Here is a 20,673-nt window from a genome sequence, read left to right as displayed (position 1 = left end):
TGTAAAAAAATGTGATAATATTAACATAACCTCAAAACCAAAAATAGTCATACTTCAAGTTCGGCAACGAGTGCGTAATAAGCGGCACGTGAGTCAAATCGTTCTCGGATAAGTCCAGCTCGCGCAGCGAGGACATGTTGGCGGCCAGTTCCGGTGGGATCGACGGAAGATCGTTGTGTGAAATCTTGAGCACGCGAAGCGATGGGTTCGAGAGTTCCGGGACGGTGCTGAGCGAAACGTTGGCCAGGCGAAGTTCAATTAGGCTGTTTTCCAGTCCGATGAAGGCTTTACCCATGACTTCCAGCTCGTCGTTGTGGGACAGATCCAGCAACGAGAGGCGCGGAAGAGTGGCGAATGCGGCGTCTTCGAGACGTACCAGGCGATTGTGAGATAGGTCGAGCACTGAGAGGGACTGAAAGAAGAAGTTTTGTTAATTTTCTCAAACAAAACCAGTTTCAACGAATTATGTCTGCGGTAAACCCTACGGGGTAGGCCTGGCCAAAATTGATACTTTTGTTGCAAATTTCTGTGACCTGTAGGGTCTTCGTCGTTCAAAATAATGTAAACAATGTAAATATATTGACCGGGTAATAATAACCCAAAACAGACTATTCCTTACTGAAGCGTGTACTTGGTTTTGACAGCGAATAAAAAGAGGCGCGTGTTTATGTTTACGCTGTGGACAGTTCGACGCCAACATTTCAAAAAGCATCATGTACAAACCATGCGTTTTGAGAAAAACGCATTTGAATGTTGAGCATCCATTTTCAATTCCCATTTTAATATAAAAGCAAAATAAGATGTTCTTATGACAACAAACGATGAAAAACGTTGCTTTTATTGATATTTGATCATCCAAATTCAATAAAACATTATTTCCGTAATTTTATTTGAGAAAAACAAACATAACTTCTTTTGAAATCACCAACGTCTATATCACCCTGCTGTCATTGAGGGGGACGCTTTGTTATGATTCGTTTTTCTTCGCCGAATGTACATGGCGCTTTGTTCATGTTGCTTTTTTTTCGTCACGAGGTTTATGTAGTCTTTTGTTTGACAGGTTGACAGGGCTATATAAACAGGGACTGCTGATGGCAGAGATTTTGTTTATGTTACTTTATTTAAAATCATGATTAAACAGACTTTACTGAAGTAACTTTTGCTCATTTTTGGTGGAGAGGTAGCTTATTAGGAGTACTTTAAGAATATGCAATAACCCAGAAAGTGTCAAAATGTACATGATGCCTTTTGAAATGTTACCGTCAACTGTTGAGAGTGAACGTTTGACGCGGAAGTGTGAATGTGATTGAATTGTGCTGGAACCGGTTGGCGGAATCCGGAACAGGACACGATGGAAGTGGACATGAGGTCAGCGGGTGGTTGGGAGGTTAATAATCTGCAGCAATGGTGCTGCGTCCGGAACGTCGTGTCTCAAGGAGTCATCTAGAACTCAATCTACAACTTACCCTAAACTTGTTCGACAAATCGATGCTGTGGATCGCTCCGATGTGATTGTGGCTCAAATCCAGCTCGCACAGCGCCAACGCGGCCAAATTGGACAGCGAGGTAACCGGAATCTTGGTAAACTGATTGTGGGACAGATCCAACCGCTCCAACCCTTCCTCCACGATCAAACTGTCCGGAAGGTACTTCAAATTGTTGTGCGCCATTTCCAGCACGCGTAGTCCCTTCACATTCCGGAACAACTCCGTCGGAATATCCGAAATGAGGTTATTCGACAGCTTCAGTACCTGCAGCTTTCGCGTCAACTTAAAACTGTCAAAATCAACCTCGCTAATCGCATTTTTCTCCAAGTCCAACCACTGCAAGTGGGGCATATTTCCAAACACCTCCCGGCTAATATTCGCCAACCGATTTCCCGCCAGCGACAGTTTCATCAGCGAAAGTTCCACCGGCCTGAAGTACCCGCCAACGATCTTGGTTATGTTGTTCGCCGACAGGTCCAACGATTTAATGTTGGTGTGTGAAAACACGTGGTCACGCCCATTTCCGCTGGCATGGAGCGACATCGGGGACGACTCGTTGGCGTCCGGCCGGACGGGAGGTTCGCCCAGCGATTTAATCTGGTTATGGCTGACGTCGACTTCCAGCGAGGTTAGCGAACCGACCTGGAATGTGGCGATTGTAGTTATTACGCAATTGGATTTGTGGCGCACGTGGTGCTTGCTTACCTGGTCAAAATAATCAAAGTCGAAAGTGGGCAGTTGGTTGTACGCCAAATCCAGTTTCTCCAACTCGGGAAGGTTCTGTTGATATAAAAAGCAAAAGAAAAATAAAAAAAAACGATATTTGTGGCTTAATTTTTATAAGAAAAACTTTCAAACTTTCCCAAAATAAAATTTTAGACAAAATTAAAACAAACAAAAAATTCAAAAGTTTGTTAACTATTATTATGAAAACATTGCTAAATAGGATCATTCAAAAGTGTTATTTTTTCTCATTGTAAATGAGTTCGAATCGGAGACCGACTGCAATATCGGATTTTTTTTACATTTTTGATAATAAGCAATTGACAATTAGCTGTTCACAATTGTTTCTAGGTTACAAGTTTTAAGTGTTATTCAAACATAATTTAAAATATCTTAAAATTTATAGACATTTTCAGAAGAACAAGTTTCTTAGGATATTTTGGAAATTAATGTTCATTATATTTTTTGTGGCAACATGAATTGTTATTTTTATGAAAAAAATAATCATTTTCTTACAAGTTTTCTCAAGCATTTTGATCTAACTTGAATTTTTTTATTTACTTAACCTAAAATTTATATAAATGTTATTAAAAGGTATTAAAAACATAGATAAACTAACATTTAATTGTGATTTTTTTAAGTGAAGCATTAGAAGCTGCTATGGAAGAATCATCATCAAATGGAAATCTTTTGACGCTCATCAAAGGAAAAAAATCGGAAGGGAACATGGCTCTCCTCTATCTTGCGCACGAAAGATCGGTAAAAGGATTCTAAAAAAATCATCATCTTGATCATTCGGCCGAACATCTTTTTCACTACTTCACTTGAAGATGTATAACGGCACACGTCAAAACAAGACCTGTCATTTTTTGTAGACGGGCAATATGTGTAAACAAAATTCAAGGTTATTCACAAAAAAATCTTCAACTAATCGATTTTCATCGAGAAGTTCGGGAGCGATTTTCTTCCGCGTCTTTCGCTACCTCTCTTGCAGGTAGTAAGTTTGACTTCTTTTATGTGACTTTGCCAATGTTTTTAAAAATGTCATTTTTTAACATTGGCTGTGTTTTTACTAACATTTCCTATTCCTATATATCAAGTAAAAAAAAGTATGCAGTATTTTTGTAGTGTCCCAGACAATGCCTCTATAAGCTATTTATTTTTTCAATTTCTTTGGCAGAAAATGTGAAAAACAAGCAAACAAATTTGTGACAGTAAAACATGAAACAATTAAAAAAGGCAAAATGTATACACTCAAACCCCGATGGTTTGACACCAACTGTTGTCAAACGAACGGGTCACTTTTTAGTTTGACGCTCCTGTACACGGAGTTCACACACACTACCAAACGTTTGTTTTGATAGTGTGCGTGAGCGCCGTGTAAAAAGTGACAGTTCGTCACTTTTTAGTTAGACTTTGACCAACCAACGGGGTACAAACTAAAAAAGTGTCAAATGAAAAAGTGACCAACCACCGCGGGGGTTGACTGTACATAATGATAGGAGGTGGTAGAAAACGCCAAATACTACCTAACACAAACATATACTTAACAAGATGAATGGAAATTAAAATACTAAAAATAAAACGAGAAACACATTAAAGAAGTAAAGTTTTTCGTAGAACAAAAGTTGCTCAAAATGACTCCCAAAAAACTCGGGAAAAATCTCGGGAAAAATAAAAAATTTCAAAAAAATTGTGGGCAGCATTTATTCCACTTTCTTCCCCATTTGTCCCACCGTACTACGAAACCCTACAACAGTTCCATTGCCACAAAAAATCGATAGCGCTGTGCGTCATGCGCACTTTTGTTATGACAGTTCTCTCTCTCTCTCCGCCAGGCAGCCAAACCGAGAAACCGCATTTTGAAAACAAAACGTGCCGAGCAACCATCGCGAGCTGAACGACCACATGCTTTTTTCCTCGGGTAGTGTTTTTGATTTTTAAGAAGTTTTTGTTCCATTTTGGTGTTGAAAATGACCGATTTCGACGCCCGGAGTGAGGACTCCGACTCGAGCTACGTTTCGTACGACGAGGACGATGAGGTAGGTGGATTTTTGGGAGGAGTAATTTTTAGGTAAACAATCTGGATTTTTTTTGTTGTAGCTCCGAGAGGCCTTGGCAAAAGGGCTGCTGAAGCCGGGTTTGAATGTGATCGCCAAGGACCGGCAGGAGCCGGTCAACAATACGGCCAAGTTGAAGGCCGCGCTGGAATCGATGATTTTGAAGGCGCCGTGGGTTGAGCGGATGGATCTGGTTAACGATTTGGCCCCGTTGACGCCGGAGCTGGCCATTCAGATCGAGAAGCACGAGCAAAAGCGCGAGAACCAGTTCAAGGGCAACAAGAAGATTCCGTACGTGGCGCCGGAGGCGGATCCGGTGCTGAACGACTTCAAGCGGGAGATTCTGTTCCACCGGCAAGCGCAGGCCGCCTGCGTCGAGGGCATCCGACGGTTCCACGATTTGGGCATCGTGACGAAGCGACCGGACGATTACTTCGCCGAGATGGCCAAGACGGACGAGCACATGCAGCGCATTCGGAAGGTTCTGGTCGCCAAGCAGGAGGGAATGGCCAAATCGGAACGAGCCCGGCATTTGCGAGAACAGCGCCGCATTGGCAAGCTGATCCAACGGCAAACGCAGGAAAAACGTGACGAGGAGCGCCGCAAGACGTTGAACGACATTAAGAAGTTCCGCAAGGGCAAGCTGTCTAACCTGGACTTTTTGGACGATGAGAACGAGGAGGGCAAACCGGGTGGCAAGAGGAAGGCTGGAGCGAAGGGCGGTGGCAAGAAGCAGCTCAGCGGCAAGAGGAAGGCCCGCGATGCCAAGTTTGGATTTGGCGGAAGGAAGAAGGGATCGAAGCGGAATACCAAGGAGTCGTTTATGAGCGATGGAAACAAGAAGCGAAAGGGACCCGGAGGTAAAGGCGGAGCGGGTGGTGGTGCCAACAAGCGGCTCGGGAAGAGCAGACGGGCGCAGGGTAAGAACAGGGGAAAGTGAGTGACGGGGAGAGGGGGGGACGATAAAATGTAATTTTAAAGGGTTAAATATATTGCAATGAAAAAAAATAATGATTTGTATTTTTGTTACGAGAAATTGTCCTTGGTTGCAGAAACTATTTGAAATGTCGTACCTAATTCATACATTGTTGCAGTTCTACGTTTGTTATGTATTAGCCTTTATAACCCTTGAGGTTGTAAATGGTTTTAAAAAAATAGTTATTGTTTAACATTGTTTGAACTAGTAATTGATTTTAAGTAACATTTCATTCGTGAAGTTCATCAACTGATAGAACTCAAAGGAGGTAAATGCTGCTATGAGGAAAAGTCTTGGCAAGATCAGGAAAAAGCTGCTTATTACAGATTCAAACAAATTCTGGGCGATTCAGCTAACAAAAATTAAAAACAAAGGAATTCGATAGGTATATCGATTTCGACAATTGTATATCACTATATCAAGCAACACCCTCTTGGTTTAATCATGCTGAAGAGTAATAGTTTGAGACTAAATTTAAACAACTACGCAAAAAACTGTATTGAAGAAACACAACATGCGAAAATAATTGGATTTGGCTTCGCGAGGGGAGTTTTACCGAAGATCACTGGCAATGGTGGCAACATGGAACGAAGAATCGATGGATACTGAAATAGTACGAAAGCGTCCGATATTTCTAGGATTCTTACATTGCGCAAGGAAGGAGTTTCTGGTTTTGGTAAAAGTACAATAATCACGTCGATTTAAGTTTTGACACCAACAACATTTCGGACCGCGATTAGATTACAGGATTAAACTTCTTTGGTGTCAACAGAAAAAGATAGGGTAGCAATAACTAAATAACAGGAACGGCTTAACCGATTAAAATCTCTGTTCTGCGTTTATGTTCTAGGTATTTGATTTTGAAGTCCGTGTTTGGGTAACGCTAGATGGGTTGAAGAATGTTTTGCATTATGAGCTTTGGTCCTGAATTGCTTACGATTTCATACAAACTACAATGAGTCAGTATTTTGTTTCAGTAAACCGATTTCCTGATTTCCAAGGAAATTTAACATGTATTTTAATGCATCAGACACATTCTGCCGTGACGTTATTTACAACGGTTTGAAGTTTCTTTTTTCAGTATTTTTTTTGCTGGAACTCGGAAGTTTAAAAGAGTTTACCTCAATATTTTCACAGATTCTGAATGTAACTTAAATTTGCCATAAGAATCAACATTGGGCTAAGGATTTAACGTTTCGGTTGCTGTTTTACGAGCGAATATGAGCAATTCTCTGAGATTTCGGTCATTCGATATTTTTTGTATTTTTTAATCCGGCTGAAACTTTTTTGGTACCTTCGGTATGCCCAAAGAAGCCATTTTGCATCATTAGTTTGTCCATATAATTTTCCATACAAATTTGGCAGCTGTCCATACAAAAATGATATGTGAAAAATCAAAAATCTGTATCTTTTGAAGGCATTTTTTGATCGATTCGGTGTCTTCGGCAAAGTGGTAGTTATGGATATGGACTACACTGAAATAAAATGATACATGGTAAAAACATTTTTGGTGATTTTGAATTTAACTTTTTGTCACTAAAACTTGATTTGCAAAAAAACACTATTTTTATTTTTTTAAATTTTTTATATGTTTTAGAGGACATCAAATGCCAACTTTTCATAAATTTCCAGAATGGGCAAAAAATCTTTGACCGTGTTATTAATTTTTGAATCAATACTGATTTTTGAAAAAAATCGAAGTTTTGGTCGCAAAAATTTGTCAATTTCGTTTTTCGATGTAAAATCGAATTTGCAATCAAAAAGTACTTTAGTGAATTTTTGATAAAGTGCACCGTTTTCAAGTTAAATCCATTTTTAGGTGATTTTTTTGAAAATAGTCGCAGTTATTCATTTTTTTAAATTAGTGCCCATGTTTGTCCACTTTTGAAAAAAATATTTTTTAAGTGCTGAGAAAATTCTCTATATTTTGCTTTTTTGAACTTTGTTGATACGACCCTTAGTTGCTGAGATATTGCCATGCAAAGGTTTAAAAACAGGAAAATTTAAGGTTTCTAATTCTCACCCGAACAACCCACAATTTTCTAATGTCGATATCTCAGCAACTAATAGTCCGATTTACAATGTTAAAATATGAAACATTCGTGAAATTATCCGATCTTTTCGAAAACAATATTTTCAAAAATGTTAAATCAAAACTAACATTTCAAAAGGGCTTAATATTGGATGTTTGACCCTTTTGAATCGTTAGTCTTAATTTTTTTTAAAATGAAAGTATTTTTTTCGAATAGATCGGAAAATTTCACGAATGTTCATATTTTAACATTGAGAATCGGACCATTAGTTGCTGAGATATCGACATTAGAAAATGGTGGGTTGTTTGGGTGAGACTTATGGTACGTTCGTTTGATGGCTAGTTCCGCACTGAGTGCCGCACTCAGAGCTGTCAAAGTGTTTCTTTGAAGAAACTCGCGCTAGTTCCGCACGAGTTTCGCCGCCATCTTGGAACTGAAACTCTAGTGCCGCACTCGATATTTTTTCAGTTTCATGCGAGTTCCACGCACACTGACAAATGACGTTCGATTGAACCAAAACTGGCACCGACGAGTGCGGCACTCAGTGCCGCACCGGCTGTTCAAACGAACGTACCATTAGAAAACATCAATTTTCCTGTTTTTAAACCTTTGCATGGCAATATCTCAGCAACTAATGGTACGTTCGTTTGAAGAGCCGGTGCGGCACTGAGTGCCGCACTCGTTGGTGCCAGTTTTGATTCAATCGAACGTCATTTGTCAGTGCGCGTGGAACTCGCATGAAACTGAAAAAATATCGAGTGCGGCACTAGAGTTTCAGTTCCAAGATGGCGGCGAAACTCGTGCGGAACTAGCGCGAGTTTCTTCAAAGAAACACTTTGACAGCTCTGAGTGCGGCACTCAGTGTGGAACTAGCCATCAAACGAACGTACCATAAGCGTCGTATTAACAAAGTTCAAAAAAGCAAAATATAGACAATTTTCTCAGTTTTTCAATAACATTTTTTTCAAAAGTGGGCAAACATGGGCACTAATTTAAAAAAAATGAATAACTGCGACTATTTAGAAAAAAGTTACCTAAAAATGGCTATAACTTGAAAACGGTGCACTTTATCCAAATTTCAATAAAGTACTTTTTAATTGCAAATTTGATTTTGCATCGAAAAATTAAATTGAAAAAAATTTACGACCAATATTTCGATTTTTTGAAAAAAAAAATGAATTGATTAAAAAAATCACAACTCGGTCAAAGATTTTTTGCCCATCGTGGAAATTTCTGAAAAGTTGGCATTTGATGTCCTCTAAAACATATCAGAAAATAAAAAAAAATAAAATAGTATTTTCACTATTTATTTTGTTGTCTGTGGTGTTTTTTTGCAAATCAAGTTTTAGTGACAAAAAGTTAAATTAAAAATCACCAAAAAAATTTACCGTGTATCATTTTTTTTCAGTGTAGTCCATATCCGTACCTACAACTTTGCCGAAGACACCAAATCGATCAAAAAATGCCTTCAAAAGATACAGATTTTTGATTTTTCACATATCATTTTTGTATGGACAGCTGCCAAATTTGTATGGAAAATTATATGGACAAACTAATGATGCAAAATGGCTTCTTTGGGCATACCGAAGGCACCAAAAAAGTTTCAGCCGGATTAAAAAATACAAAAAATATCGAATGACCGAAATCTCAGAGAATTGCTCTAATGCAGCGATGCTCAACCTTCTTATATGCTGGTACCCCCTACCATGTTAATCAAGTAGGCCCGGTACCCCCGTTGAGAATCGCTGCTCTAATGCATTATGCACTTTGATCCTAATCATACAAACTACAATAAGTCAGTTTTATTTTAGTAAACCGGGAAAATTTGATTTCCACAAAAACTTAACCCTCTAACACCCATTGTAGCATCAAAGAACCAAGACCAAGACTATGAGGTCGAATTTCTCGGAGATGTGACTATATTTTCAACTGCTTCTTTTGGCACATGTTCAGGAAACATGCACTCAACCCCGATGGTTTGACATCAACTGTTGTCAAACGAACGGGGTCACTTTTTATTTTTACATAACTTTTACACGGATTTCACACACACTACCAAACATTTGTTTTGATAGTGTGTGTGAGCGCCGTGTAAAAAGTGACAGTTCGTCACTTTTTAGTTTGACTTTGACCAAACAACGGGGTACAAACTAAAAAAGTGTCAAACGAAAAAGTGACCAACCAGCGGGAGTTGAGTGTTTTTTTTTCTCATTGAAAAGTGCCGGCGACAAAATTGGGCGAAAAATTCACTGCCCGGAGATCGCGAGTTGGCGCGAGCGAATGAACACCGCGAAAACAGATTCGGGGGTGCATTGGGGTCAAATGATTATTTCGTCATTCGGTTTAATTAGTAAATAATTATTTTTCGTAAATATCGCTACTTTGAAGCGATGTAATTCATTTTTACAGTAAATTAGGCATTGTTACATCAAATTTGACCTTTCAAACGCTCCAGAATGGCAAAATTTTAATACAACAATGTTTGCCAATTTGACCGTTTTACCACTGACGAACTGACGTGCCACCCCGAATTCAAACTTGACCGCACTTTCCTATCTTCCTTCTCACTCACCCTCAGCGATCAGCGATTGTCAAACAGACGATTTGACAGATGCGCAGCTGCACTTGCTGAGAAACTTTCAGGAACAACAAATGAAAATGGGGGAAAACATATTGAAGCCAAAAAACTTTTTCAAATTCGGAACTGAACGATGAATATTTTGCAAATCTTGCATTATTTAATGTGAAATGAGGTAAAAAATTGCGTAAAACTTCTAAATCAGGCCTTTTTTTTACTTTTCATTACATTTCCATTCCAACTATTATCGCCATTTTCACATGTTGTTCCAGAATTCTTCACAGCAAGGGAACAGCTGATGTGACAAAACGTCAAACTCAAATTCTGACAATCGCCGAAGAAGAGAATAGTAGAAAGAAAAAGAAACAGTGTGCGGTCAAAAATGATCGACAAATTTGTTCCTGGTGGCACGTCAGTTCGTCAGTGGTTTTACCCCCAATTCCCCTTATAGACCCACGTTGAATCTAGGCCATGACTTCCGGGAGTTCTTGGATACCCAGATTTGAGGATGGCCCATAAATCAGTGTTTTGTGGATAACCCCTTAAATAAATTTTTCGTTTACTTGTAAATAAAGTACATTAAAAAAAAAATCCCGTTTTACGCCAAAACCCCGCAATAACGCTCCCCCGATTTGCGCTAAAACCCCGAAATAACGCTCCCCAGAATTGCGCTCTTCCTCGGTTTGCGCCCCCCAAAAAGAGCGCACTTTAGGGATTTATTGTACTCAGTTACATTTAAAAAACGGGTTTGAAAGATTGGTGTATGTTTGTTTTTTATGCTTAAAGTGGTGTATGCACTTCGGAAGGAATCGGTCAAGAAAAATTTCAAATGGGCAGCAGCGGCAGCGAAAGCAAGCCAGAGAGGGTGAAGAAAAGCCCCAAGAAAACGCTCCCTCTCCTTTGTTCTGCTGTTCGTAAAGCTGTTTCTTGACCCCTTTCCTTCCGATCTCCATACTAGCCATAACAATGCAAATATGAAATTTATCGGAAGTTCCGGATTACCGAAACTGTTGCCCCCGAAAAAGCCCCTGGTGGATTGAAAAACCTTCTCCTCAAATCAAATGCAACTGGAAGCAACCCGCCGATACTTCGATTGCCGCAGTGCACAGAACCCTCGTCAGAGCTAGTTTTACAGATTGGAATCAAAAATTAGCCACCCTTACCTTTCATTTACCGCCAAAACATTTGAAATCGGCTAATTTTTCATTTTTTGAGCGATTTCCTTCAACGTTCGACATTTCCAAATGTTGATCCAGCAAACAAAACAGCGCGCTGCTGACAGACCGCGGATGAACTTTTCTTTTGTTCTACTAGGGGAATTTGGGGTAAAACGGTCAAATTGGCAAACATTGTTGTATTAAAATTGTGCCATTCTGATGCGTTTGAAAGGTCAAATTTGATGTAACAATGCCTAATTTACTGTAAAAATGAATTACATCGCTTCAAAGTAGCGATATTTACGAAAAATAATTATTTACAAATTAAACCGAATGACGAAATAATCATTTAACCCCAATGCACCCCCGAATCTGTTTTCGCCGGGGGGATGGCAACCCTATTCCGACCTAAGCAAACTGACAACAGTCGACAGCACTAACTGTCAAATGGTAGCCCTTAACAAATCATTGTTAGGGTTTTCAATTCAAACGATAAATGTCTGAAAAAACACGTGAATTGTGTTGCTGATGGTAAATTCTATCATATCCTTGGAGATTCCTTCCCAATATTGGCTGAAAATTCATATCGAAAAAAGTGATTTTTCTGTTTACCTTTTTTTGCTTTTTTTCATTGGGTCGGTCAAACAGTGCACCCGTACACTAAGAATCGGCATTACACATTTTTCAGTTTGGTTTTACACATTTGCATGGTACTTTTGAGTTTAACCAGGATAACACACTTCGTGTTACCAAAGTAATATGTATAATACTGATTCTTAGTGTTTGTTATCTGAACTTCCAAGATGGTGGCTTCTTCGCTACCCCCTGGTTTTCGCGGTGTTCATTCGCTCGCGTCAACTCGCGATCTCCGGGCAGTGAAATTTTCGCCCTATTTTGTCGCCGGCACTTTTCAATGAGAAAAATAATATTGTAAAAGCAGACAAAAATCGAAATACGCTGTTGCGCTTTGACCACTATACAAATTTCGTAAAACTCCACCCATTATGTACGTTCAATATTTTGAATTCAAAGAGAATTCATAGAATAAAGAAAAACAAGCGCAACTCACCTGGAACGCCTCGACCGCGATCCTACCCAGCCGGTTCCCCCTCAGATTCAGCATCTTCAGGTTGTCCAGATTCATGAAGGCCCGCTTCTCGATCGACTCCAGCTTGTTATCGTCCAGGTAGATCGCGTTCAGCTCCTCCAGATCCACGAACGAGTGCGACTGGACCAGCTTGAGCGCGTTGTACCGAAGCGAGATGACCGCCAGGTTGGTGTGAATGTCCGACTGGAAGGTGCCCTTGGCCAGCGAGTCGATCTGGTTGTCGTGCAGTTCCACACTGACCAGGTTCTTCATAAAGTGAAAGCTGCTGTCGGTGAGCGTTTTGAGCTTATTGTTGGACAGATCCAGCGCTTCCAGCGCCGTCAGGTGCCGGAACGATTCGTGCGGGATGGACAGGATTTGGGCGCCCAGCCCGTGGGACATCCGCAGCGACACCAGCGAGTGGCCAATTTCTGTAAAAGCGTTCGCTTCGATGCTATCGATGCGGTTCTCGCTCAAATCTAGTCGCTTCAAGCCGCGGATGTTTGTGAAGGCACGATTCTTGAGCGATTTCAGCCCGGCCCGGGTCATCTTCAGCTCCTCCAGCTCCGGACTGAAGCCGGCAAAGTCTTCCGGGCCGAGGGCCAGCGAGGGCAGGTGGGACGTGGTCAGCGAGCGAAGGTTCTTCATGGTGGACAGTTCGCGCAGGGTAAACGGTTGATTTTGATGGCCGGTGGTGTCCAGCTTGAACAGGTTCAGGCCGGCGAAGGGGGACGCCTGGCGCTGGTCGAGCTGTTTGATGATGTTGTCCTTCAGGTTGAGGAATCTGTTGGGTAATTTTTTTTTGAGAATGCTGATTTGAGAAAGGCGATTAAAAAAACACTCACCGCAGATAGTCAAATCCTTTGAACAGATTGTCCGCCAGGTGCGTCAAGTTGTTCCCCGAGAGGTCCAGAATCTGCAGCGAGCTTTCCAGCCCGCCGAACGCTTCCGGCGAGATAAAGTCGAGCCCGCAGTGCCGGATGTACAGCTCGCGGATCTTGGCCTGCCGGAAGGCGTTGTCCTCGATGTGGTTGATTGGGTTCCCATCGAGGAAGGTCGAGTTGATGGTGTCAAAGTATCCGAACGAGACCGACGGGATGGTTTCGATCGCGTTGTACTGGAGCTGGAGCACGTCCAGCGTGAGCTTGTAGCTGACCTTGCCGTTTTCGTCGTCGTCGGGGGTAAAGTTCCGGATGAGGTTGTGGGAGAGATCGAGGACGCGAAGGAGGCGTAGTGGTTGGAGCGCAGAGTAGGGGATGTTTTTCAGGAGGTTGTTGGCGAGGAAGACCTTGGAGAGTTTGCCGAGGCCGTCTTTGAAGGCGGACGGGTCCACTTCGACGAGATTGTTCCCGCTGAGGTCGATGCTGTCAAGATTGGGGAGGCCGGTCACGGATCCGGGCAGAAGTTGGGTGATTGAGTTGTCCGCGAGGATCAGCGATTGGAGGGACTTGTCAAGACCTCGAAACGCTCCAACTTCAATGCAGGTTATGTCGTTACCTCGAAGATCGAGCATCCGCAGTTTCTTGAGGTTCTGGATCGCTCGCGAGGGAATCTCGATCAGCTGGTTGTTCTCCAGGACCAGTTCCCAAAGCGATCGTTCCAGTCCGTAGAAGGCCTCATCCGGAATCTCCGTGACGGGATTGTTGGAAATGTCCAGTTTGTACAGTCCGGTCGCCTGAAAGAAGTACGGATCGACCTCCCTCAGCCCGGTGTCGTCCATTCGGAGCATGAATAGCTTTGAGCTATTGATGACCTTGGGAATGGCCGGAAAGTGAACCCGCCTGCACTCGACCACGCCCAGATCGGGGGCACTTTTGGAGCATGTGCAGAGGGCGTTGAAGGCACACGGAGGGTGCTGGGAGACGTCGATTTCTCGGGCACCGGACAGCGAGGCCCAGATCATGATCATGACCGTAACGATGACTAGCGTGTAGCCTAGCTTCATGATGTACTCGAGACCGGCATTGCCCTGTAATTTTGAAAGGAAAAAGGGAAAGATGTTAGTTTTTAGTTATAGATTTTCTAAAGACGACGAATAATCCTAATAATTATAGAATCAAAAAAGAAAGTTTCTTCCAACGACTCAAGAATCGCCGAACCAATGATTAGCTAAATGAAAGTCGAAGAATTGGTCGCCCATTTCTTATCACCATGATTTACTAGCTGCAGGAGGTGGACCATCCCCTCCTACCCCTCGCAAGGTTTACCAAGTGTATTAATTAAATTAGAGAAAAGTCGTTCGAAGGAAGACAAACTATACGGCAGGATAGAGGACTCCGTCGTCGTCATAGTCGTTCGCCCAGCCCAGCAGGATAAGGTGTAGCCAATTATGGCGGCCCCCGGAAAAGTTGCCTTCCGATGGCCGATGGATTGGCCCCGGGAGGAGGTCTGTTTTATGTCATCGCAGCCACGGCCGGCGATCAAATTAGTTTTGTGTGTGAGCGCGCGCGGTTCTACATTCAGTTGTGTTGTAAAATGTTATAAAGATGTAAAATGCATCTTTATTATGGTTGAAAAAACATAAAATTGCTATAAACTTTGAAATTTATTTGCAATGGTCTAATGTAGATTTAAAAGGAGATTTTTTTTACATTTTTAATTTCAGAATATTTATCACAGAAAACTTGAAATTCGATAAAACTGTAGGTAAAATTTGTTTAAATGTTCTGTTAATTTGAACCGGGGTGACTCTGATAAAATTTAATTTATTTTTTCAAATATTGTTGAACCGGTTAGGCTTTTTTCTAAAGTTGTTCAAAACATGTACTGGATGTCACTGTGTTTCATACAACATTTTAGATTAAAATAGTGCTTAATTAATTTATTAGCGTCAAGTGGAACATTAGTAAAAATGTGTTTAATATTTTATTTGAAAATCTACAATTGGGTACTAAAGCCCTATGTCAATTTTTATGTACAACGGTAAAAACACGATTAAAAACCATTTCTGATTACAGATTGTCAAGGCAAACAGATTGGCCAATGTTTGACAGATCCAAACGCGTTGGACACCAACCGCCCTTTACGCCCAGCAAAACTGGCAGTGTTGCAAGCGCAAAACATACGTTGCCAGAGCCGATTTATTTTGCATCGACCAATCTGTCTCCCTTGACAATCTGTATTTCTGATCACTTTTTTTTTATTATAACACAAAAAAAAAGTTTACAAGACAACATTTTTTCGATGGATCAACTATGGTCCCCTTGGAACGAGCTGTCAAGTAGGAGCTTTTCTGTCAAGAAGGAACGCGAGGTTAATTTTTCAAAATTGATTTAAAAATCCATTTTAAACTCTTTGTGGTCGTACAAAGGGTCATTGTACTCAGAAAAATAAGCTTTATCGCTGTAAACAATAATATCAGCAATCTAAGCTTCATTTTAGGACCCAATTCTTGTTTCCACCAATTTTACAAGACGAAACATTGATAATAACATTGATTTAATAAGAAATTTGATCTTCTGAAAAGTAAAGTAAGTAAGTAGGTAAAGTGCAAACTTATTACCAATAGTTTGATATAAGACTTTTTTGCATTGCTATGAATTTTTGAAAACAAGATTGTTTGATATGCATTTTAAAATCTTTTCTGATTTAATATTAAAAATTGTCATGATGTTATATTTTGATAAAGTGCACCGTTTTCAAGTTACATATGACAGCTGTTTCCATTGTTTTTTCAATTAACCCTTCGGAAGTCACGCGTTTTTCATTTCTTATAAAGTGTGTACAAAGTACATGTAAAATTGAACAGTTGAGACATTTTTCAACTTTTTTGAATATTTTTGATCCATTCTTTCATTGCTAAGGTACTGTACAGGCCACAACACGAGCATGTTTTGATAATTTTTAGTAAAAGTTTTGAATTTACAATTCTGAATATATATTATGCAAAAATATTAGATAATTTTACAAAATTATTGTTCACGAAATATTTAAATAGAATGTACAATTTTCAAGATATCAACAATAAAAAACAGAGCTAATTGAGTAATTTCTAGAAAAAAAATGTTTTTCCAGATTATTTTTTTTGAAAAAATATATTTAAGCAGCGAAAGGTCGAAGAAACAATGTATAAAATAGGAAACTTTAGAAATATTTATCAACCTTTTGATTTTTATCAAAGAAAGTTGTCACTATTTACAAATTTTAAACAAAAAATAATAGAAGAAATTTTAAAAACTAAAAACTTGAAAACAGATTTTTTACTAAAAAATCATTGAAAAATAGGATAATAATAATAAAAAATAATAAAAAAAAAAATTAAAAAAAGTGTGAGGGAATTAAAAAAGATATGTTTTTTAAATAAAAAAAAAACAATTTATTTTTCTAATCAACCCTGATTATAACAAACAATTTTGTCAAAAATTGGTGATAAGAATACAGTCCAGACTCGATTATCCGAAGGCCTAGGACAAATTTCACTTCGGATAATCGAAACTTCGGATAATCGAACCACGAAAAATATTTTTTTATCGTTGTCTAATTTTTGATTGTTGAGCTTAAGTATGACCCCTAAACTACGCTAAAGTGATTTAAAAGTTTGTAATCCAAGATGGCGGCCAATATGGCTTTGACGAAATATTGAAAAAAATGCATTTTATTATTTAATAGGCAATCTACAATCCAAATTTAATTAAAATGGGGAACTCGATTTGATATTTAAAACAAGTAAAAGAAAAAAAAGGAAAAAACTTTTTTTGTTCGTGATTCGATTATCCGAAGTCCCATACAAACCTTCGGATAATAGAAACTTCGGATAATTGAGGCTTTGGATAATCGAAACTTCGGATAATCGAGTCTCGACTGTATTCGAAAATTCTATTTGTTTTTCTTTTCTCAAATATTAAAAATGTTCGCCATTATAGGATTTGCCGTCCGGAACCCCCTGAGACTACTCGTGGTTGAGGTTGAGGTTGAGAACCGCTGCCTTAGTGCAGTTTAGAGGTCATACTAAAGCTCAACAATCCGAAATAAGACAACGAAACCATTTTTTTCGTGATTCGATTATCCGAAGTGAAACGTTGCCAAGGCCTTCGGATTATCGTGTCTGGACTGTAAATCTATGTTTTAAATCGTCAGAAAAAAAAATCAATCATATAAATAACCAAAAAGAGCAGATAAATTAAAAAATTAAATGTTGTTTTGGTATCACGTTTAAAATTAGTATTGAAAGTTTAAAGTTGATTGATCCATATTGCGGATTTATGTCTTAGATTTTGCATGCAACAATCGTTAAAGTTGTAAAAAGCTCTTCAAAAAAGTTCACACGTCAAATTACAGGGAGGGGGGGGGGGGGAATGGGAGGGGGGTGGTAGAAAGGGTATGATTTTCACTGTGCAAATATTTTGTTTGCAGTTATTATCTGGGTGCAGAATAGTTGTCCGCAAAGCGGCCTCAATTTAGAACTGTCAAAGCGGAACCAATTTACTGTTCGCATAATTATACCAAGAAGTGGCAAGTATTGTGATCGATCTATAATTTATTTAGTCAGGAATAAAAAAAAATCGATGGCTATTGAGGTATTCGAAGTCAAAACATCTTAATAAGAGGGTTGAAATTGAGATTGGCATAATTCGTCGCTAAAATTTTATAATCGCTATGTCTCACGCAAAACCTATTTTATGACGCTCTTTTAAATGTTAGCGACGAATTATCAATAACTATGAATAGTACTTTCCAAATAATATTGGATAATCTTACTCCGATATTATCACTACACATCAAAGATAAATAATCTCGGAACTTCCATTCGGTTGCTCTTCTGATTCACGAAATTCCACCCACTTTTGACACAATTTTTCATCACGTGGAAAACAAAAATAGGCCTCTTTTGGCCGCCCATCGTTTAGTCTACGAAGAAAAAAGTGCGAAGCACTTAATTTTTCATCGAAAACATCAACATCAACAGATCCAAAATGTTTTATAATAATTCACTTCAGCAGCAAAAAATATGTCACGCTTGAGCTTGAACATAGCCTTCTACTTTGTTTATGTTTACAGCTGTAGTGCAGTTGTATTAGTGGGGAGCAGTGGGGAGCTTTCGAAAATCACGTTACGCATTCTGTCTTTTCAGCACCCAGGTTATTATATGCACAGGCGGAGAATTTGGTGCAAAGTTTGCAATCAATTATTCTAGATTCTATGAAATGTGATTCGTTCACAGAATTCTCTCTGCGGTAAACTCAACGCAGTAGGGCTGGCCGCTTTAATTTTTGTATTACATTTTCGGGTGTTCTCGAATGTCCTACAATTATTAATATTGACAAGACTTTCCAGCAGGCTTTCATCGGCCTGGCTGAGTTTATGTTGGATTAGGTTAGATTAGATTATGGCATTTTTAACACAAGATTTGTTATGTTATTAAAATAAGACATGAGTGAAGTTCCACGTAGTAAAATAAAAGTTGCTCAAAATGACCTCAGGAACAAGGGAGGAATAGTGAAAATTCTCGTATGTTTGGCAGATTCGGTTCTGTATTCATCAAAATTGCAGATTTTCACTATTTGACCAAATTATGTTGAAAAACTTTTGATCGGAACTTGCTGGCTTACTTCCTTTTGAAATGTGTCTTGCTTTTTCCTTAAATTTTTGTGCAACTGAGTGTGCGAGATGATGGCTTATCGATTAAGGGCACGCCTTAGTTTCGGGTGGACTGTGGACACTACGGATGGACGACTACCTCTATGATAGCGCCAATTTAGCTCAGTTTGTATTTGGTCGTCTTTTTATGGGCCCTCCCCCCTGGAGGGTGGTCAAGGGGAAGGGGACGCTAGTCCGGATATGGGAGGGGTTTGATTGATGTTGGTTGGAAAAAATATTGGCCTATTATTTTGCAGTTTTATGTTACTTAAAGTTGGTAATAGCATTATTTGAATGATACCAAATCCAATGACGGTTGGAATTCATCGTAGTCATGATGCCATCTGGTTGTTGATGCCAATACAAAAATTAAACTTTTTAGATTCGCTCGTTTTTTTACCAGAAAGTAGGCAACACTTGTAGTTTCAAAACGAATTTCAAAGAATCAACTTCACTATGAAATCAGAATAATTTTAAGGACTAGAAAAAGAAAGTATTTGACACCTTTGCAAACAAGCCAACCTACAAACCTTTTATGGCGTGAAATAATATCAACCGCAGGACAGGTATCAATTTGCAGCGATAAATTACGCCACTATTATTTGCAATCGCCGGGGCGCGCGATGTCCGATCTTTATGGTCCGAGCAAACTAATTAAATAAATTGCTCTATATAGGCCTGTCCGGAACGAGCTTTGCCTTCCATTTCCTTGCGGAAAAAAAAGAAACTTAGGAATTATTTCACCGTGAAATGGTAGACATTTTCCAAACACCTTTCCTTTTTTTCGCCAGCAACGTAGAATTTATATTGGAGGAGCCCATATTGACAAAGTGTCGGGTATCATAAATAGTTTGGCTGGCAACACTGCCCCGATGTGGGGCCTTAACAACAAAGTCACGGTGGGGAATCGCGTGTTCTAATCATTTTAGTCAAGGTTTTTCCACCTCCGTCGTTTGAGGAGGGCCACACCAATCCACTTTTGTGGTGTGGAAGTGGATTATGTGGTGGAAATGTAAAAACCGCCCGTGCCACTCCTTTGCACGGAAAGTGTTGCAACGTGGAAACAGCATACTTTGAGGCGTTTTAGAAATGTTTTCTTACGAGTGTGCATACCTTCAGGGGTTATTTCTCGCAATATAATGCCATCTTTTGGCAAAATCGATTTTTCATTTAAATTTTGTCAAGTTTCAAGCATTCTTGCTCCTCTTTTTACATAATCGGTTAATAGTGATAAATATAATGAAAATACCACCTCCCCACTTCCCATCTTGATTTGAAATGACGTTTTTTTCCCGAGCAACTTCCATACAATTCCACCTCCCCTCCCAGCAAGATTTTTCCATTCTTACGTCCACCGCCGCTGAGCTATCGTCTGCCGATGGGCCACCACTGATAGACTGACACGGCAACTTGATACCGCGCGTGCTGGCGGAAGGCACTATACATTTATTCAATTGTCGGCCCAACCCAGCCGGTCGGAGCCATTAGCAAATTCTAAGGTGCGGTTAGTTATGTGAACTCGTCCACTCCGTCGTTGGGCCCGGTAGAAGAGCGCGCGTTGGATGGAGTTACAAAATGTGTAACACTGGAAACTACAAACAAAACAAGAGGTTGTTGGGACCATCTTAACGTATTTATGGTCTTTTTATCTAAAATATTATCCAAATAGGATGTTATTATATATTTTTATGTCAAAAAATTATGTTCAAAAATGTTCAAACAGTGTTTTAGAGTGCATTTTACACTAGTTCAGTAATTTTGCAATTATTAGTTTACAAAAAAATTGAAATTTGACGAAGACAAAAATGTTAGCGAAAAAAAACTGTTTGCGGTACTGTCCATCGACAATTTTCTAAAATTAAAAAAAAAAACCAAGTTGACTTTATAGCTGACGGCCACTATTGCTAGTACCAACCACTAGTGTCTTCCTTTTTAACTACAAGTACTTCGCCGCCCTGGGCTCCTAAGTGTTTGAGAACGGAACGGAGCGACGGCG

General features: G+C 39.7%; 2 protein-coding genes across 3 annotated transcripts in view; one reads left to right on the top strand and one right to left on the bottom strand.

Annotated features, from left to right (window-relative positions):
- The window catches only part of LOC120417017 (chaoptin), a 171,389-nt gene that overhangs the window by 1,526 nt on the left and 149,190 nt on the right, over positions 1-20,673 (bottom strand). For both annotated transcript variants that reach the window (XM_039578953.2, XM_039578955.2), the window contains exons 2-6: positions 12,947-14,070; positions 12,084-12,885; positions 2,193-2,267; positions 1,467-2,129; positions 54-412 (exon numbers count right to left, since the gene is read on the bottom strand). In XM_039578953.2, the coding sequence (XP_039434887.1) occupies positions 54-412; positions 1,467-2,129; positions 2,193-2,267; positions 12,084-12,885; positions 12,947-14,070 (3,023 nt within the window). The remainder of the gene's footprint in view (positions 1-53; positions 413-1,466; positions 2,130-2,192; positions 2,268-12,083; positions 12,886-12,946; positions 14,071-20,673) is intronic.
- On the top strand, positions 4,064-5,252 carry LOC120417018 (probable rRNA-processing protein EBP2 homolog). Its single transcript, XM_039578956.2, has 2 exons — positions 4,064-4,252; positions 4,314-5,252. The coding sequence occupies exons 1-2, from the start codon at positions 4,184-4,186 to the stop codon at positions 5,208-5,210; spliced, it is 966 nt and encodes a 321-aa protein (XP_039434890.1). The 5' UTR covers positions 4,064-4,183; the 3' UTR covers positions 5,211-5,252.

The sequence above is a fragment of the Culex pipiens genome, chromosome 1, assembly GCF_016801865.2.
Source record: "Culex pipiens pallens isolate TS chromosome 1, TS_CPP_V2, whole genome shotgun sequence".
NCBI lineage: Eukaryota > Metazoa > Arthropoda > Insecta > Diptera > Culicidae > Culex > Culex pipiens.
The sequence above is the reverse complement of the archived record's forward strand: the minus strand, read 5'-3'. Positions and strand labels throughout refer to the sequence as shown.